Source organism: Corapipo altera, unplaced genomic scaffold (assembly GCF_003945725.1).
Source record: "Corapipo altera isolate COAL_440 unplaced genomic scaffold, ASM394572v1 0, whole genome shotgun sequence".
Classification (NCBI taxonomy): Eukaryota; Metazoa; Chordata; class Aves; order Passeriformes; family Pipridae; genus Corapipo; species Corapipo altera.
Window position 1 is genome coordinate 19,666,877 of NW_020884872.1, and position 18,361 is coordinate 19,685,237.

General features: G+C 39.5%; 2 protein-coding genes across 6 annotated transcripts in view; both read right to left on the minus strand.

Moving 5' to 3' along the window:
• The window catches only part of CLCN4 (chloride voltage-gated channel 4), a 40,778-nt gene extending 32,729 nt beyond the window's left edge, over positions 1-8,049 (minus strand). The window contains exons 1-2 of one of the 2 annotated variants that reach the window (XM_027639074.1): positions 7,948-8,038; positions 1,860-2,090 (exon numbers count right to left, since the gene is read on the minus strand). In XM_027639074.1, coding sequence (XP_027494875.1) covers positions 1,860-1,878 — 19 coding nt within the window. In that variant the 5' untranslated portion in view covers positions 1,879-2,090; positions 7,948-8,038. Of the gene's footprint in view, positions 1-1,859; positions 2,091-7,947 lie in introns of both variants that reach the window. The other variant, XM_027639083.1, reaches the window with a different exon arrangement.
• Positions 8,050-11,363: 3,314 nt separating this feature from the next.
• The window catches only part of WWC3 (WWC family member 3), a 96,948-nt gene continuing 89,950 nt past the window's right edge, over positions 11,364-18,361 (minus strand). For 3 of the 4 annotated variants that reach the window (XM_027639127.1, XM_027639117.1, XM_027639108.1), the window contains 5 exons: positions 18,133-18,297; positions 16,724-16,816; positions 15,576-15,806; positions 14,698-14,825; positions 11,364-13,892 (listed from right to left, as the gene is read on the minus strand). In XM_027639127.1, coding sequence (XP_027494928.1) covers positions 13,826-13,892; positions 14,698-14,825; positions 15,576-15,806; positions 16,724-16,816; positions 18,133-18,297 — 684 coding nt within the window. In that variant the 3' untranslated portion in view covers positions 11,364-13,825. The remainder of the gene's footprint in view (positions 13,893-14,697; positions 14,826-15,575; positions 15,807-16,723; positions 16,817-18,132; positions 18,298-18,361) is intronic. The other variant, XM_027639134.1, reaches the window with a different exon arrangement.

Sequence of the window (18,361 nt, forward strand, 5' to 3'; positions counted from 1 at the left end):
CAGAATTAGTAACAAATGCATCTCCTCACACTTGAGCATCTAAGAGATTTGGATGCTCTAACAGAGCTTATATACACTGAAAGGTGTTAAGTCTTGCTGAAGAATTGTCTGACATATGCATTTTGCCCCTTTGTTGTTCCATGTCTTACACGTCCTTGTTGTCCTTCCCACTACTTTTTCAGATGCTGATGCAACATAATTTGTGCAAGGGTTAATGTTTCCCACTTAGTCCCCATATTCTTTTTCTAATAATTTCTGGCATCCCACCAACTTTTCCTAGGGCAGACATCCAACATTTTCACTGAGCAGCCTGCCATGACTCCCTGAGAAACAACAGCCAGTTTGGAGCCCATCATTCTGTGATCTCTTAGGGACATTTTCCCCTTTGCTTAGCCTTTATCAGTTTTGAATTCCATCAGTCATTTTATTCCCTACAATAAAATAGCTCTTCAGCTCTTAAGAGCCAGCTCTCATTTTTACTGACTAGTTTAGTGTATCTATAACTGACCATTTGTGTCAACACTCTGCTTTAATAATTGCAAATAGGTTCTTTCTAGAAACTGAACTAGAAAACAAAGAAATCTGACTGAACTACATACCTCTGGAACTCAGAGGGTTCAGATTAACAGATTTCCCTGGATTTAGACCCATGCCAGACTACTGTGATCCTGTAGATGAAGCAAGGTCCTGGCAGGGATCCATTCACAAATCATGAAAGGTCACAGTACTAGTCTGGCACTTGTGCCTCCTGATAGATGCTCTCCTGGCTACCACATAACCCTAGATATCTTCTGGAAATCTTGGGCCAGATCAGCCTGATGGTCAGTCCCTGATCTCCCAACTAGCCATGCCTGGCACACAGTATTCTGAAGCCAGAAAGAAAGAACTGTTACCCTACAAATGTCAAATGCATGAGAGCAGCTGGAAGTAAGGGCCAAAAGAGTAAGTCCAAAGATTAGCCTGTGAAGCTTTATGACTGCAGAAAGCCAGATAATTTTTAAGTAATCACTGAAACCTCCTACATAAATACAGTCAAGAATAGATTCATGCAAACAGCCTAGAGAAGCCAGAGTGTGAACACTGGGAGCTGCTGATGGAGTGGGACATGCCAACAAGCACAGCAGGTACTGCATGGACACAAGGTCTGGCCTGTTACATTTACTCACTTCTTGTTCAAGAACCAAAAGGTAGTAGTATTATTATATTAGGGTCATGTTTTTTCTGCAAGTCTCACAGTGAGTAAACTCATCATGTGATTAGGATCAGCTGTACGATACACTGCAGCTTGGAGGTAAGTTTTATACAAGAGCAATAAATTGCATTTACAGTGAAAATGCTGACAAACTCCCAGCTTTAGAGCACTGTTACAGCATGTGCAAATGTAAAAGCCACAGCTAGAAGAGTTCTATCAGTGAACTGACATTCTAGGTAGTATGCTGACTGACTGATCAGATCTGAAATGTATTTGACATGGCAAGAACAGACTAAAACATCCCATGGTTCAAAGGGGCAGAAAAGTATACTGATAGAAAACAACTAGCTGAACAGTCATCAAAGGAAAAGTCTTGGCCCTGGCCTATTGCTCCTAGACATGCTAGTTCCATGCTATGTTCTCCTCATCCTGTTTTCTGTTTTAATTGGACACATTCACTGAGGCAGGCAGTATGATTTTTAATGCAATTCCAACAAGTTTCAAGTTACTTTCAACAGATCACAGTCACTGAATTACTTCAACACTTCAAATGTTTCTAGCAGATGAATGTTCACCTGTGTGCTTTCGTCTGTAGGCTGTTTTCCTTGAAGATGGCAGTGGGGATGTTCTATGTGAAACATGACAGTATGCAGGCAGCAAAGCATACCTCTATTCTGCTGTAGCATAAGGAATAAGTGAATGTGGCAAGAGGCTGGGAGAAGAAAGCAGAAGCATAAATGCCAGTTGCAAGTTCCTCAATTCACATCTGGAGTGACTTTTTCAGGGCGTCAAAAGCATCACCTGCTCCATCTCTTCCAAATGTGTCACCTGTCAGCCAACACACAAAAGGAGAATATGGCACATCTCAGGGCTTTTCTGTGCTCTAGTACCAATACACCTACAGTGATGAAACAGAGGAGATGCTACTCCAGATACAAAGCTTTTGAAGCGATTCAAGGTCATTTCAATCATGACTTCATCAGAGTTGAGCCCACCACTGACCTGAATAGTTGGATGAGCTGTGTTCATGTGGTATGACATGACAGCAGCTACTGCACAAATGAAGGAGCATGGGGGCTGTGAAAATCCTTGGGATTTATTTTCTATAGTACTCAGTAATGAACAATGCAATTTTACTAGCAATCATCACAAAATACCTTCATACTGACAGATTGGTTTGCCACCCTCTGTGCCCTTAATATTTGTATTGACTGTTCCAAGTACCAAGTTCTCAAAACACCCCAGCATGGTGCCCCAGTCTCATGGTCATTAACTGCTCAATGTAATCTGTCAAGCAAAGGCACCTCGTCCCGAGAGCCGAGTGCTCTGCCAGCATCCATCCATCCCCCATCTCAAGGGATTTAGATCTAGTCACAGAGATGGACACAGAGCACTCTCCACACAAGGCTTGAACTGAATAGGATGTCAGTGCTGCCAGCAGAGTGAGCTGAATCAGAGAATCATAGAACAGTTTGGGTTGGACGAGTCAGCGTTCAGAAAGAGCCATAAGAGGATAAGGCTGAGGAAGAAAGTTCCTAGAGCTAAGCATGGTTACGCCACAAGTCTTCACTACCACCTAGCCAGAGAAAATGGGCCTGATAGTTTAGGAAGCAGAAAGCAAGATTATTAACAGGGTCACCATGAAAGACATGAATGAAAAGTACAGGGAGATGATTAGGGGTGTATGTCTTTTGGGGAGGGGTCAGAGACCAAGATCAGGAGCCAAGAAGGCCAAGGGGGTGTGGATGTAATTCCCTTTCCACCACCTGCCATGTAGATGATGATCTAGAAACATCAACATGACATTGCACAGGATATAGGAGGCAGATAAACAGTTATGAAACAAGAAGTAAGATGCTGTTGGGTGATTTTACAAGGAAGATGTCTTCAGCAAAGCAAGCAGGCTGAATCCCCAGAAAGTTAAAAGGGTAATTTTCTATAGCACAAAAAATATCTACAGGCAATTTAAGACTGTTCAACTTAGAAGCTTCAGACTGAACAAACCAATTGAGCTATTGACCTTCTGTCTTAATGATGGAGTTTTAAAAAGATGTTAACATCTTAAATCAGAGAAATCTAGTTCAGACTCCTGAAAATAACCAGAAAACGCTGAACCCACTTACAGACTTTTTTGGAAACATAATATGGCACATAAAAAGCAACGAATAGTTAAACTGGGAAAATACAGAGGGAAAACGGGTATTAAAATGCCTTTCCTACAATTCAAGGACTAATTTCACCATCTCCATATACAAGTAAATAGCCCTGCAAACCCTCAGTCTCCCATCACACTAGCACAGGCAGGCTGTAGTATGAGAAACAGTACTGTAAAATATTGCAACATTTTACTGTATGGCCCCACCACCACATATTAGGCAGTTTCCTGCTATGATAGTCTGGGCAAGCTAAACACAGTCACATCTTTGATGTGCAGCTTTACCCTGCATAACCTCTATAGAAAAAATCATGAAGCCACAGAAGAGCTCAAAAAACACAGGGCACCAGATCACAAGGGAGAGGGCCTGGGAGAGAAGGGGAAGGTAGGAGGGAACATTTGAGATAAATGGCAGAAAACTGAGGCCCAAAAGACTCCTCCAGACCAAATCACAGCCTTCAGCCACTCCTCAGCCACCACACAAGCTTACAGAGTGAACACAGAGAAGATAATAGTGCTGTCCAGGAGCACAGGCAAAGGGAGGCATGAGGGGACTTGGAGTGGACCACTACACCTCAGGAGCTGATAACCAACTGTCAGGGCTCCCCCACCCTTCCATGACAGCCTGACTCCCTCTTCTCCTTTTCTCCTGCTGAGAGGCATTCTCTTCCTCTGAGGGGCAAATCTCACCCCAGCATCCTGCTTCCTGCTCCTTCCCATGATGACTCTCCTTTTAGAAACCAATTCTTTCTGGTATGAAGTATCAAATGCCTGCTCCCCATTTGAGTTTTCTTGGAAAGTCTGAGCAAAATTAGTGCAGCTGCTGAGTTATGTCAGAAAGAGAAGGGGAAAAAAAATCCCAGCACTTTCCCTACCAGCTTCAAGTGGAACTTTTGCCAAAATTAAAAAAATGTTAAACTCACATCTCTCTTTCCAGTGAGTCTGAAAGGTCCCTCCAATAAATTTACTTGTTAGTGCAGATGTTGGGGCTGTGGAAAAAGCAGGAGGGAAGCAATGCTGGCTCTGGAACATCCATCTGCAGTTTTCAAATTGATCTCAAAAATGTCTATTACAAGACACCCCTCTGCTAACAGCCCAGTAGCTTGGGCAGATGAACTCTGCAGGCTGTATCAACCCCCCCACATCCTTAGTTCTTGAAGGAAAGAAGATTTGATTAGGAAAACTCTGAAAGCCTTCAGCATCTGGGGTAAGAAACTAAAATTCAGGAGACAGGACAGACTGGAAATCAGGCTAACAGCGTAGCAGCATGTATGGTTTCTATTCTTGGTTTCCCTCAAGTCCTCGTCCTCACAAAAACAGGGGAATTTCCCTTCTGAACCAACTGGTTTTACTGCCACAGAGCTCAAAAGCCATAGCTGTAGGGTCATGGGTGCTACCCAGTTTTCCTCCTCATGCCACACACAGCTGAACTTTGCACCACCAGATTTGGGTTTCCAGTGCTGCTCTTTGCCTCTTCATTCAGAAAATTGTAAGACTATGGTAGAAAAAAGAGTTTTGGACTGAAAAAAAAAAAAAAGGCAAATACATTCAGAGAGAATAGAGTTGCACTGTCAGAAGGGAAATGCCCGGGTATGTAGTTACTCCTAAACAGGTCTCTCCTTAAATGTGTGTTCAATGGCATTAAACACACCTCTCACTAAAAACCTTTTTAAGCCTTCAGCGTGAAATAAAGCTGATAAACCTGCATTAGAAAACCATTAAACTGTTCTAACATGTCACTTCTCATGATTTGAGTGGAGGCAGTGAGTCACTGACACACAGATGGAGGGTAATGTTTTCCTGTTTGCAGGGCACTGTTTTTCACTGCTGTGTTTGATGCTGATGGGCTGCACAGCTACAGAGGAGTTACTTCATCCCGCTGACAGGAAGCTCCCATTTCTGCAAGATGGGGAAACCTTTTCCTTGGGGTGATGCTTAAGAGCAAAATGTCAGAAGTGTTTTAGGAATAGCAGCCTACCGTAATCCTGCCAGAGTTCTCTTTCGGCATTAACAATCGTGTGTGATTTTTTTGGTTCTGCTGGACTAGAGATGAAGAAGCTGAGAAAACCCAACATCTGGTGTGTATGTATGCACATACATACACAAAAATACACAATAGACACCTAGTCTACAACCTGATTCCATTTCACTAAATGAAAAAATTAACACATAACCCCGTCCTGGGTACCCAGCAAGGTGCAGTGTGATGGCAAAAGCAAACTGGAAAAGGACTGGTACCTACAGGCACTACGCCGCTCTTGGAGAGTTGTGCACCATGCTGAGCTAAGAGCTGTTCAAACCTGAGAGGCTCCTGCAACACAACACTGACCACTAAGACATGAGATGGCCCTGAGCCATGGGTGAGATGGAGGTCAGGAGCCCCCTCTTCCCCCTGCACTAGCACTGGGCTACAGTCATGATCCTGCTCACTTTCCCCTCCAGGCCAACAAACAACAGCTTCATGATGAAGCAGCTCCCAGGCCCGGGAGGTTACAGCACTCCAGAGAGCCCATTTGCTCCAGGTAGATAGGAAGGACACAACCTCAGTGCAAATGTTCCCCATCTTCTTCTCCTCTGGGCCCTGCTTAAAAGCCACCATCACTACCTTTGAAAAGGTACAATCTTTACAAGGCAGGCCCCAATGTCCACAGGGGCTGAGCACTCACAGCCACATGTTGGAGCCCCAGCATAGCATCCTGGTGCTGCCAGGCAGAGTACCTTCCAGCTGGGGATGTCTCCAGGGTCACCCTTTTAAACTAAGTAATTCCTAAAGGACTTAAGTCCTTACAGTTGACCCAGCATACATAGAAGGTTGGTGCCTTCTCTTGTTCCACCAAGGATGTCTGACTCAAATTGGGAGATCAGGAGAACCACTGCCTGGAACATATTTCCATAGGGCATTCAGACATGATCTAGAGCAGGAGGAAACCCATCACACTTGGAGAACTCAAGGGTGGCAGCCCTGCTGTGCTGTTCACATGGGCAAAAGAGCAGAGCCTCAGTGTGCCTGGTGAGCAAGAGCACAGCTCCACCCACAGCCAGTGCTGGAGGGAACTGAGCCAGCCTTGACTCCAGAGGGAATCAAGGAGAAACCCAGCATAGGAACCAATGCAAACCATGCAGCAACAGGTTTGCACTTCTGTCACTTTAGAGGCTCAATCTTGAAAAAACAGGAGAGGTTCTGTTGGAGAAAACATAAAATTGAAATTCAGTTTTCATTTCTGTTTGGAACAACCCTTGTCCTTTCCTACTTCATTTCAATAATTCATTATCTACTTTCTCCCCCTGGCCCTGCCTTATTTTCTGATCCTGACACTACTGCATATCTGATCACTGGAAACCAGAATTCATCTTTCACTAGGATGTACAACCTACCTCAGCATGGGAAAGCAAAAATCTCCCCCCTGAACGTATGGGTGAGCACAAAGAGATTCTAGGCCTGCCAAATTTTCAGATTTTTCCAATACTGGGAAAAATTTATTTGAACAAAGAACAGGATTTTGAAGAATAAGAATACTTCCTGCAGACTGGGAGTGAAAAGTCACCTGACTCTCTGCCTGGTGAAGCTGTGGCTGAGTCATCCTCTGTTCTCTGGCAAAGGCACAGAATTATTTATAAGAATTGTTAAAAAAAATTATAATTTTCGTTTCTGACTAGTAGAAGCTCAAAAATTAACTTAGTTTCTCAGATTGTAACATTTGCATTAGAATGAATTTTTAGAAGTTTAAAAATTTTAAACCCCTTAAATATTTTTAAAAAACTATACAGAAAAAAAACCACAGAAGAGTCACCATTTTTTCCATCACAGATATATATTCAGGTATTTGAACAGAGCGCATAATTAAACATCCACAGCAGGAAAACAGACCCTGGACTTTGCTTCCACAAATATAAATTCCAAAAACACAGTGTAGCATGGATTTTTCAGCCATTTGGTGATTGGCATTTTGCAAAGAAGTAAAAATCCGCTTGTCATCTCCTGTGTTCCTTTTGGGAAAGGATTTCTCATGTTTTTATTGGACAACAAGGAAAAACCTACCTTACAGTACAGCAAATTATGCAGGAAACCTGCCAGACTAGGTACTCTGAAACCACGTCAGCAAAAATTAACAATAAAGGAAAAGCCTCTTTCCCCAAATACACCTCTTAGCCCCTCAAGCAAGTTAATCCTCATTCCTTTTTAAGCTTAGATACATCCATTTGTACAAAAACAACAACTTCCTTTAGGCATCCAGGGAAAAAAAGAAAAAGCAGGGAATGAAGAAAACACTATTGCTGCTCTCTCTTTACAAGACTGAACGATGGCTGCTCACGTAAATACAGAATTCTGCAGACACCCGAAGGAGCCATCAGAAAATACAGGGAACAAAGGGCCTTCTTCAGCTATAAAGCTCCATCTGGCAGCATTTCTACTGGAGATGTTAGCCGGGAGATCAGCACAGAGCCAGCAGGCAGCCTCTGCACCTGCAAACCCTCTGCCTGCAGAGAAACTGTGCCGCTTTATTTTCCAGCAGAAACTCTGCCCGACAGAGCTGGAGCTCTAGGACACTAGCACGAGAGCAACCAGCAAATCATTTTTCCGAAGAATTATGTTGCTTACCTGCAATGCAACATCATTTAGCCCAATCCCAAAGATTTTAATAGCATCCTTTCTGGGGTGGTATGGCTGCAACAGCAGTGATGTCATGGGGAGGAAGCAGTAACAATCATGTGACTGCATCCTCCGTCTATAGGATATCTGATCAGGGGGAGACGGACCAGCTTGCAATCCTGCAGGATTAAACTGCAAGCCTCTTTACCCTGCCCTACCTATTCAGTCACCATTAGAACGTGTGCTGCTTTTTTCCCCTCCCTAGCCTGAGCTAATTGTTCTGTGCTTTTTTTTTTTTTTTTTTTTTTAACAGCAAAAACATTCACATTTTCACGAGGAAAAAGCACGGTGAGTATGCTGCGTGCAAGCCAACAAGAATTCCTTTTGACTCTGCAGCAACACCCAGGTTGCTGCTCTATGAAATATGTGATCACAGCAGCTTGGAAATGAGACAAACCACAATTTCACCATCTCTTGCGTTCTTCCTTCTCCCTACACTCCATGTCAAGCTTATCCAGACTGACTTCCCTCCATCTTCTGTATCATATTCATACTTTGCAAACTTCCCTCAAAGGTTCCCTGTTACCTTCACTTCTTCATTCTCCCCACCATCCATTCATCCCTCCACTTGCAGCCTTCTGCCTTTTCTTCAATGCAACAGTCATTGGTTGAAACATCCTCTCCTATATGCCAGCCTACTTTTCCTTTTCAAAATGTCTCCTTAAGCTTTCCCAAATATTTAAAAGCTACAACATTCTAAAATATATAAAAAACCTCCCCACAACAATTAGCCTATCACTTTTTAGTTAACAGAGTATTACACCTCAGAACTGTATTTTTGGTTTGTGGGTTTTGGTTGTTTGGGGGTTTTTTTTGAGGTGTAAGTGGGGTGTTTGAGAATTTTATCATACTCAACAATGTATTTGATTTCTACAAGATAAGAATCTCCAAAGTTCTGATTTGCACAAATTTTGTACAAGCCACTAGGATTATATTCTGCAAGACAGAGGTTGTAACTGTTTTTGTGAAGCCCACGTATGTGTTTATACACGTGCAGTGCGTTCTATTTCAGGCCACTCGCCTGTATTGGAATATTGCACAGACTGGTTTTACCCTTAGGGGGATCCAGGCTCATGCTTTGTGTTTCCAAGCAGATGCAACAGCCAGGTAGAAGGAGGTCTTGCACAAGGACCCATGAAAATATCCACAGGTGACTGAGGGTGCACACGTGACTTCAACTCACTTCAAAGGTGAAGGAATGCAGTTCTGGAAGACCTTTTTGTCCCAGTGTGTTTGAGCAGTAATTTATGGATGTGTCGTGCAAGCAGCCCAGCCAGCAAAGCAAGCCAGCTGATATTGGTTGTACAAAACCTTTTTTGTTGTGAATGGCCACATGACTCTTTTCAACTCTTGTCTGTGAGCTGAAGTAAGTTCTTGTACTCCTTACTTCTGACTGGGACTTCCAAAGCAGAAGCCACATGCTGGATTTTATTGTGAAATGTGAACAATTAGCTTGCTACATATGAAGTTCCCACACCTTTCTGGAGCAAGGAGCATGCCTTTAGAGAAGAGATTTGATTATGCCCTTCACACACAGCACTGCAGATCATAGTCCTCTACCACTCATAGATCAGTAACAGCCCCAGGCCTTCATAACCATGTCAGTGAAAAGTGGAAAAGTGATAGAGTCTGTTCTTTGTGCCCATTAAAATCAGTACTAATAAGCCAATTGAATTCTGTGGAGGAGGTTTAACACTGAGCACTTGAAAATCATTTTCTTGATACGTAACTGCAATTTTCTTTAATCAGTTTATGAGAGGGAAATATGGAAAACAGCAAGCGGCATTTGTCAAACATCTACACCTGGGAACTTCTATGCCAAAGACACACACTTTAACAGAAACACTGTGCCCTAGACACAGAATAGTAATTTTGTGCACTTACCAAAAGAGCGCAAAGCTCTCAATCTCCCAATTTTTCTTCTGGACAGACTTTCCTAAATTCATTTCCTGTTTTTTCCTTGTCTATTACCACAGCTGAACTTATTAAGTCTCCTACTGAAAGTACATTTTTAGCTGGATGGTCAAACTGCAAACAAGGGACAGAATACCTAATTTTCTATAGAAAATGTAATTCTATAACCTAGATAACGCATGCTCAATTTTAAAGGAATTTTTCAGAATCAGAAGAAACCAGAACCAGCTCCTAAAAAGCTTTTAAACCCAAGAATATGGTGATTTTCCAGAGTGCAAGCAAATGATATAACAGACATATACAAATTCCAAAACTAAATCAACTTTACTCCTTGGTATTTTCTTCCAGTGGTACTCAGTCAATTGTGTGATATCAGGATAAAGAAAATACACTTCACATGATGTTTTAGAAAAGACAGTTCTTGCTTTTGCTAGCCTGCTGTTTCTCAAGTCTCTCTGTAAATGCTTCTTCCTCTCAAAGATGTGGAACTCTATAGTTATATAGGAGATTAGAGTCAAAACAAGCTGTGAATGGTCCTCTTCCCTAAAATTCAAACCTCAGTTTTACATCCACTGAAAACAAAATACATAGTTCATCCAATTCCTAAAAAATAAATCTTTTTATTCTGTACTTACCTTTAAGTCTTGCAAAGTGCTTACAAGAACTGCAGCAAGAAATACCAACAATACTTCATTCTCATCACAGAAAATCCCATTATAGCTTTTGTTGTTGATCCTGATGGCAGTGAGACAGAGACAGTTGGTATTCCAAATGACTATTTCTAGCAGACTGTTTAAAAATAACCTAAACTCTGTCATACCCTTTGCGCCTTGCAAATACTGGACGGAGACAGGGGTCACATGTCCATGCCTGTGACATGTCCACGATTTTGCCTGTGCTCTTGCAGCTTAGGGTTGCAGAGGGAAACTGAGAAATGGCCTTTCTGTACTTATGCAGGTTTAACGTTTCCTTTGTGAAAGCAGCAATGAACTCCTGCCTAAAAAAGTTATCCAGTATTCTTTTGAGTGGTTTCCACCTTGGAATTAGTCATAATTACAGAACTAATAATGTCAACTTGTTTTCAATACAAACCTACAAAGTACAAATGTTTGCTATGAAAAAAGGCAATTCAATGTGTTTTAAGTGGAGTTACCCAAGAATTCTGGGAATATTCAACTATGAGACGCTGATACAGTTGTCCTCTTATCATGACTGATAAGCTCTTGGAAGAACATACCTGCCATTCCTTACACTCTGCATCCCTTTCAGGTCTTCCGTATAACCTCTCTAGGATCTCCAGTTTCTCAGATTTCTTCTCTTATTTTTATTTGAAAATTCATTACATTCACTTAAATGACTATTATTCAAAATACAATTTTTTAATGAAAGTACCAGAAACATAGCAAATATAAAACATTCAAAAAATGTCTTTGATATATAACAAAACTCTATTTCTGTTTATGGCAAATTATTTTATTTTGTAGAAGAAATACTTTCAAATAATACAAAAATGACACAATCATACAGAACTGTGACAAAAACAAGAGAGATGAATACTGAATATGATAGCTCATTACCACATCAAGACAGAACTCATTACAGCAGTCAGAATCACAGACCCACAATGACATCTCACAGCAGTCACAACCTAAAAACACCAACTGAACCCCCTCGCAGAGAGGCCACCAGACATTGCTCCTTTGTTATACAGTCACAGAAGAATTTACTGTAGAAAAAAGGTCCCCACCCCAACCCCTGCTCAAAGCAGACCTAATGCAACCCGGCATCTCCAGACTATGTCCACTCAAGTCTTCATCCACCCTATGGGACAGAGTGCTCTGCCTCTATGGGCAACCCCTTCCAGTACCTGACCAGCCTCATAGGAACATGGTGTTGTCTGTTCTTAGGGCACAGCAAGTACTTCTGGTGTCACTGCATGGTAAATTTGGATAAATGCTGCTATGTGATGGCCTCAGTTGAAAATGAGAAGCGAAATTCTGACTAACTGGTCTTTTCAAGTAATGAGCACTGAAAAGCTTGCTGTCCCTAGACTTTTACACAAACACTGCAAATTTCTTACACGATTTGGTTTTTATCTGCATAGTTTCAGAATACGTCTAGTTGTGCCCAAGGAACCCAATATACACCCACCAAAACTTAGTGGCAAAAACAGGCTTCAGGATGATAAATGATTTAGCATGACAAATGCTAAATATACTTTAATTTCACATATATATGATCGCAACACTTGATGCCTGTAATGATTATAGGCCACATTAGGAAACAGGGAATACTACCTTAAGATTAAATGTCTGTGCTAATCAACCTCATTAATTAATGATTTAGGAATACAGTCTTTTTTTCCCATTACTTTTTGCCTCAGCATGGATAAGTAAAAGTAAATCAATTACACTTCCAGGTTTTCCTGACCTTTGACAAGGTAAGTCTAAGCTCTTGAAATTCACAAAGAGAACTTACTCACAAAATATTTGAAAATATTCTGATAGGTGTTGTTTAGGTGTTGGCTGTTGTTTGGATTTCCTGACATAAAAATCTGGAACCAATCTGATATTTAATTAAAAGACAACACTATCTTCCTTCTAGGAGATTCCAGCAATTTGCAAAATCAGTCTTGTGTTGGGCACCTCTCTTTGTAGGTAATGTAAAATTAGAAAAATATGAGAAACTCTATTATAGTAGCTTAGTAAAGAAGTATTTTTACATACTTGCAGGATGCAAGGACACAAAACTGGCATTCTCGGGAATTTAGGGTGACAGTCTTTCATTAAAATGAATGATCACAAGTAAAATTATTTCTAACCAGATTTTAGCTGGTTCAGCTAGCAATCAAGTGAGCTGTACCTTCCAGAATTATACACCTTCCTTCTGGAAAGTTTCACTGTTCAACAGAACTCGCATGCAGTAACCGCAAAGCACATCCTTTAGGATGAACATGTGTTTAAGCATCCTTACTTAAAGCAGCTGCTTCCCCAAGTCAGAACACACATGCTTTCCTGAATCAGATCAGAATCTTTAAAACTCTAGAAATTACTGTAATATTCCATTAGCAGTCTTTCCATACAGCTCGCTCACACTGCTCTTTTAAGTCCCTTTTTATTAAAATGCAAAGACCTGTCACCCTTTTCCTTCCCCCGTTTATACTGAGGATCTAGTTAAGAATATAAAGATACTTTAGACACAACTGAAATGAAAACAATCTATTAGTGCACAGTAAGAACATGCAAATGAATTCTGCAATGTTTAACATCACTTCTAATCAGTGTTAAACACACTGCAGGTGATAATATTTTGCTATAACACAGACAGTGCTAAAGAATACAATGTACATAATAAGCTACAGATAATAAAGCTGAAAAAAGTGACAATTTTAGAACATAGTATTTTCATTTCAGGTATCAGAAACAAAACCAGCTCAATGATTCCATTCTACTGTATGACAAATACTGAGGAACAAAATTTCAGTCTTAAAATACATCTTAAAGTAGGTATTTTCCTTCAAGGAAAAAAGGCACTATAAATAAATTACACTACAGTGAATTTGCCTGAACTCACTTTGTTTCTGTCTTCCAGCCTTTTAAGTCAAATAAAACAGCATAAAAACTGTACACGCTCTTAACAGGATAGTCGATCTTTTATAAAATAAGTTGTCTTCAGAGATGTCAGTTTCACAACAAGGAAAAACCAAGCCTTGTTGCAGTCGCTATTATAAAATATATATGTATATATATTTATATATATGTTTTTGTTTATGTTTAATTTTTTTTACTTTTTTTTATTTTTTACAAAACGTGTATATTAGCTTTTGCACAATTTTTTTTTAAAGAAACTTGGCTAATCTAGGAACTTCATTAAAATAAAAGCGATAAATACTTCATGTTTACAATGCAACAGGTCATACATCATCAGCTGGCAGAGGAGGTATGTTAATCCTTGGTCTTGTAAAAAAAGCTATCTTCTCTCTGTGATCAAAACAAGAGAAAAAGGAAATAAATCAAACTATGTTTCCCCTCCTCCTCGCAAGAACATGATTTCTTTACTCCGGTTAGTGGTTAGTATTTGTTACTTATGTACTGAACTGGTGGTTTATTTGAGTACAACAAACTTAAAAAAATACTAAACCTCACCGTATACTTTTGACAACATTCTGTTGAACACAATCACTGTTTTTTTAAAATCTAGGTGGAAGCTTTATACAACTCACTGAACACCAGTCATAGCTGACTGTAAAAAGGCTTCGCAGGTCAAGTCCTGCCAAGCAAAATACACCCTTGTACATTTTGCAATAATGTCTACAAAAAGAAGTGAGAACAAAAAAAATTGCAACACTGAAAACAGAGTCCAAAGAAAAAAGGTTTCTTGAGATAAAGCTGGAATATTACTGGGTAATTTTTAGGCAAAGTGTGTTACCAATGACATATATGTATTACATTAAAAAGGCTATGTGCAAAGGCTTGTATTGAAGAACTGACAAATCATTTGAACTTAATAGCGACTAGACTAAGTTGGAAGAATCATCTAAGCTTTGTTTACATTTGAAGCTTTTTTTTTTATTTTTTAATTTTATGTGTATTAGAATTGTAACGCTGCAATTTTACCTTAGCTTTGGCTCTTTGCAGTACAAAGAATTCAAAAGGAACTTCTGTGCAAATCCAGATACAAGACTGGCTATCACAAGACACACAGAATTTAAGCTAAATGTTTCAGAAAGCTTTAATCTCTCTAATGAACTGTTCCTATGCTATTTCAGTATGCATTACCACTTACCTAAAAGTCTGCACCTGAATAGGCTCCTTCTGATTTTGCCCACGCAACTGGTATATTTCTTTTGATGCTTTCTTTAGCATTTTTTCAGCTGCTTGCTCTTGGTGATGTTCAAATTTGGTCTGTCTGGTCTGAAAACAAGAAACATAATGCTTAAAATGGGACATGTAAATATATAAAAGACAAGAATACCCACATTAAAGTAACGGATTTTTCCCCACTCACCACAGTGAAACCACACAAGTACATTGTCTGAAACAGCAGATCGTCTAAGAATTATAAATGCAAAAGACTGAGGTGCTTCATTTCTTAATGCTCTTCAGACAGATATGTATTAAATTAACAAAATTTACTGCACACAGAACTCTCAAACAAGATCTTACAATAAATTTAGTCTTTGTCTCAGATAATCCAATGACAATCTTATTTGTTGTGCAGTTTTGTCACCTTTATCTACAACTTCTTTCTCCAAGAACAGGAAAAAAAAAAAATCACATACTTAGGGACATTCCAAATACTCGTAAAAAAAAATATCAAATAAGCAAAATTTCTTTCAAAGATCAAAAGAAAGACAATTATTAAAGTTCCAATAACAAATACCTAAACCAAAACAAATGAATAACAACAATAAATAAATAAAACCCAAAACAAAACCAAAAGTGCCACTGGCAAATTGCGCCATTCTCTAAAAACCTGTCCTCAAATGAATACAGAGTTTGGTAACAATCAGTGCAATAGTTTTTATTGTGCAAACTTCAAGGGAAGAAACTCACTGTTTGTAATTCTGTAAAAAACAGCTCTATAGACATCTTGTCACAATCAAGACACTTTGAAATCAGAAGTTTCTGAACACATTGAGTGCTTACATCATGTTACCATACCTGCCTTTCTGCTTCCTTCAACAAGTTTCGGAATCGCTCATCCCGAAGGACCCAGTGGGGTAGATCTGTCTGCCCTCTGAGCTGGGCATCTTCCAGACGCTGTCTCAACTCTCTTAAAACACATATCTCCTCGTTCAGCTGTCTCTGTCTAGTTCTGGATGCCTGGAGATCCAGCTCCAGGTCTAAGGATGTCCTTGCCATAAGCTCAGCCAAAGATGATCTGCAGGACTGCTGAGTTATTAGGATTCAAATAAAATGCACAATTTATTACTCTCAACATGGTTTACTGGTGTTGCTTTAGCTATACAGACCATACATTTTCTATACTTATTTCACACACAAAGTCTTTTTCATATGAAGTTTTGGATATTATTTATATCCCTCAGTGAAAGGCTAGCTAGTTGTAGGGGTTTTCTGTATCATACATAAACTTTTTCAATTAATGCTTTCAACTACCTCCTTTAACAGTCTACTTTTGAATTTTTCTACTACCTCCTTTTACAGTTTCCTTTTGACTTATAAATATTTAACTAATTGAAGTTTATGGACTAAAATTCCATGTTATGATGATAATAAAAGGGATGTAATATGAAAAATTCATAATGAAGTCACGATGTCAGAAAATACTGCACTGAGCAAGATTCCTGCCTTTCTCTGCCCACTTGTTCCACAGCATGACGAGTGGCACAGGGGCAAAAGAAGAGCTTAACCTCTTAATTCCTGAATACTTGGGTCTCAAATTTGTTAGGCTGCATGGGAGGGGAGATGAATATTTTACTGCCATATTCACATACACTTCTCTGGGCCCGCACCCTGCATCATAAACTAGATTGTAAAGATTTATCAAACTTTACATCTAAATCAATACAAATTCAGTCCCCATTAAACTAATTTTTGTCTGCCACACTTTTTTCCCTCCTTAATAATTGTTCACAACTGTATTAAACATCTCCAGGTCTACCCTTTAGCTTAAAAAGCCCAAAACAAACACAAAACATGCCCCACTCCTCCAATTACATTGCAGAAGCTTTCTACACTTCCTAAAAAGGACCAGAATGCACCTGCAGACATCTAAAGCTGAAGTGTAATAAGTACCAGTGTTCTAGTAACCTAGTGAAAAGTAAAAATCAGCTTCCTAGGTTTATTACCTGCTTATACCGCAGAGTGCGCCTCTCCAACGTATTCCGGACAAAAGGGGACTTCCTGGGCAGGGTTGAACTGTCACTGTCACTGCGATACAGCTGATTAAAAAAGACAGTGAAAATATAAGTTGCTTACAAGGTCATCTTCATTAAGAAATCTGTATTACTTTTCCTTTTTTTGGTTAACTCTTATTTTTTAAAATACACTGAAACTGTCTTGTTTTAAGCAACTGATTTTTTTCAGCTTTAGTTATTTATAAAAATGTATATATAATAGTGCTTATATGGTATAGTTACAATAATTCAAGAAAACTTAAAATCATCAGTGTTATACAGATAAGCTCCACCAACCATTCTACTATATATCCAAGACAAAAGAACCTAAAAAAACGTGGAGGGGGGATTTAGAAGCAATAATATTTAATCCTAAAGCATTTACTGTCATGGACACAAAGAATACAATCTCCCACTTTTACCTCCCATCTGATTTTAAGTAAATGCAGGTTAAGTGACGGTGTTCAATGATCTTTTCCTTTTGGTGCTATCTGTTATCTGGTGTGCAAGGGTCTTTTACTCACATTTTCTCTATTACAAACAGATATGTAATTCAGAAATCAAATTGAAAAATTTGAGAGTTTGTGTGCACTGTGCACAATGTAAGAAAGAACAAAAAACAGAATTTCCTTGGTTTAGGACAAAGCACAAAATTTAAAAATCATTACTGCATTTTCAAACTCAAGCTCTCAGAAACTTATGAAAGAGTGTGATCAAAGCTATGTGTATTCCATCAATGTTGCAAAACCAATACCCACATATCAATCTACGAAACCATGAGCCAACTGCTCATAAGCCTTTCACCACTGAACACAGCAATCAACTAACGTGAGTTGATCTTCAATTACCTGCCCCAGTGCACTCAGGAATCCTACGTTCCACTGCTGTAACAGGCACCCTATGACTGGTACTCATGACAGCAATAGAGTCGTAAGAATATTTATGCAATAACCATAAGATTAAGCATTCAGTGCCCTTTTCCAAATTTTTATAGATGTGAAAGTTAAACATGGCTTCTAAGCTAACTGTTTATATGCCTCATCAGACAGCACTGAACCTCTGTAAAGCCAATCACCCTAGCCTAACATCTGAGATTGCAAAGGGATAGAGCTTAATATCTAATTTATCATAGATTCTTAAATTTCAAATTAAATCCATCCAGGTTTAAACTCTTAAAAAGAGTCAGGGAAACTCTTCCCCACTGCTATGTTTAAATTCGATGAAAGATTATTCATTACTATTAAAAAGTAGCATAAGTTTCTTATAAATGCAACATAGCCTTAAAAAGAAATTATCAAAAACATATATTATATTTGCATGGAGGCCCCTCCCCCCCCTCCTTCTCTTTAAGCCTTACTCACTCTGCAAACATATTGACTTCGTGCTCCAGGCGAGAAGGTCTGGGAACGAACAATGGTGCTGCTTCGAACAAAAGCAGAACCCCGTGGCCTGCGGCTGGTTCTCTCTTTTGGAATAATAGCAACTTCTTCAGGAAACAGATCCTCGGTGTTAGTTTCCTTATCCACCTAAATTTCAATGAAGGAAATTTTTTTATTTTTTCCTTATTTTTTCTCTCGTAGCCAAAACAAT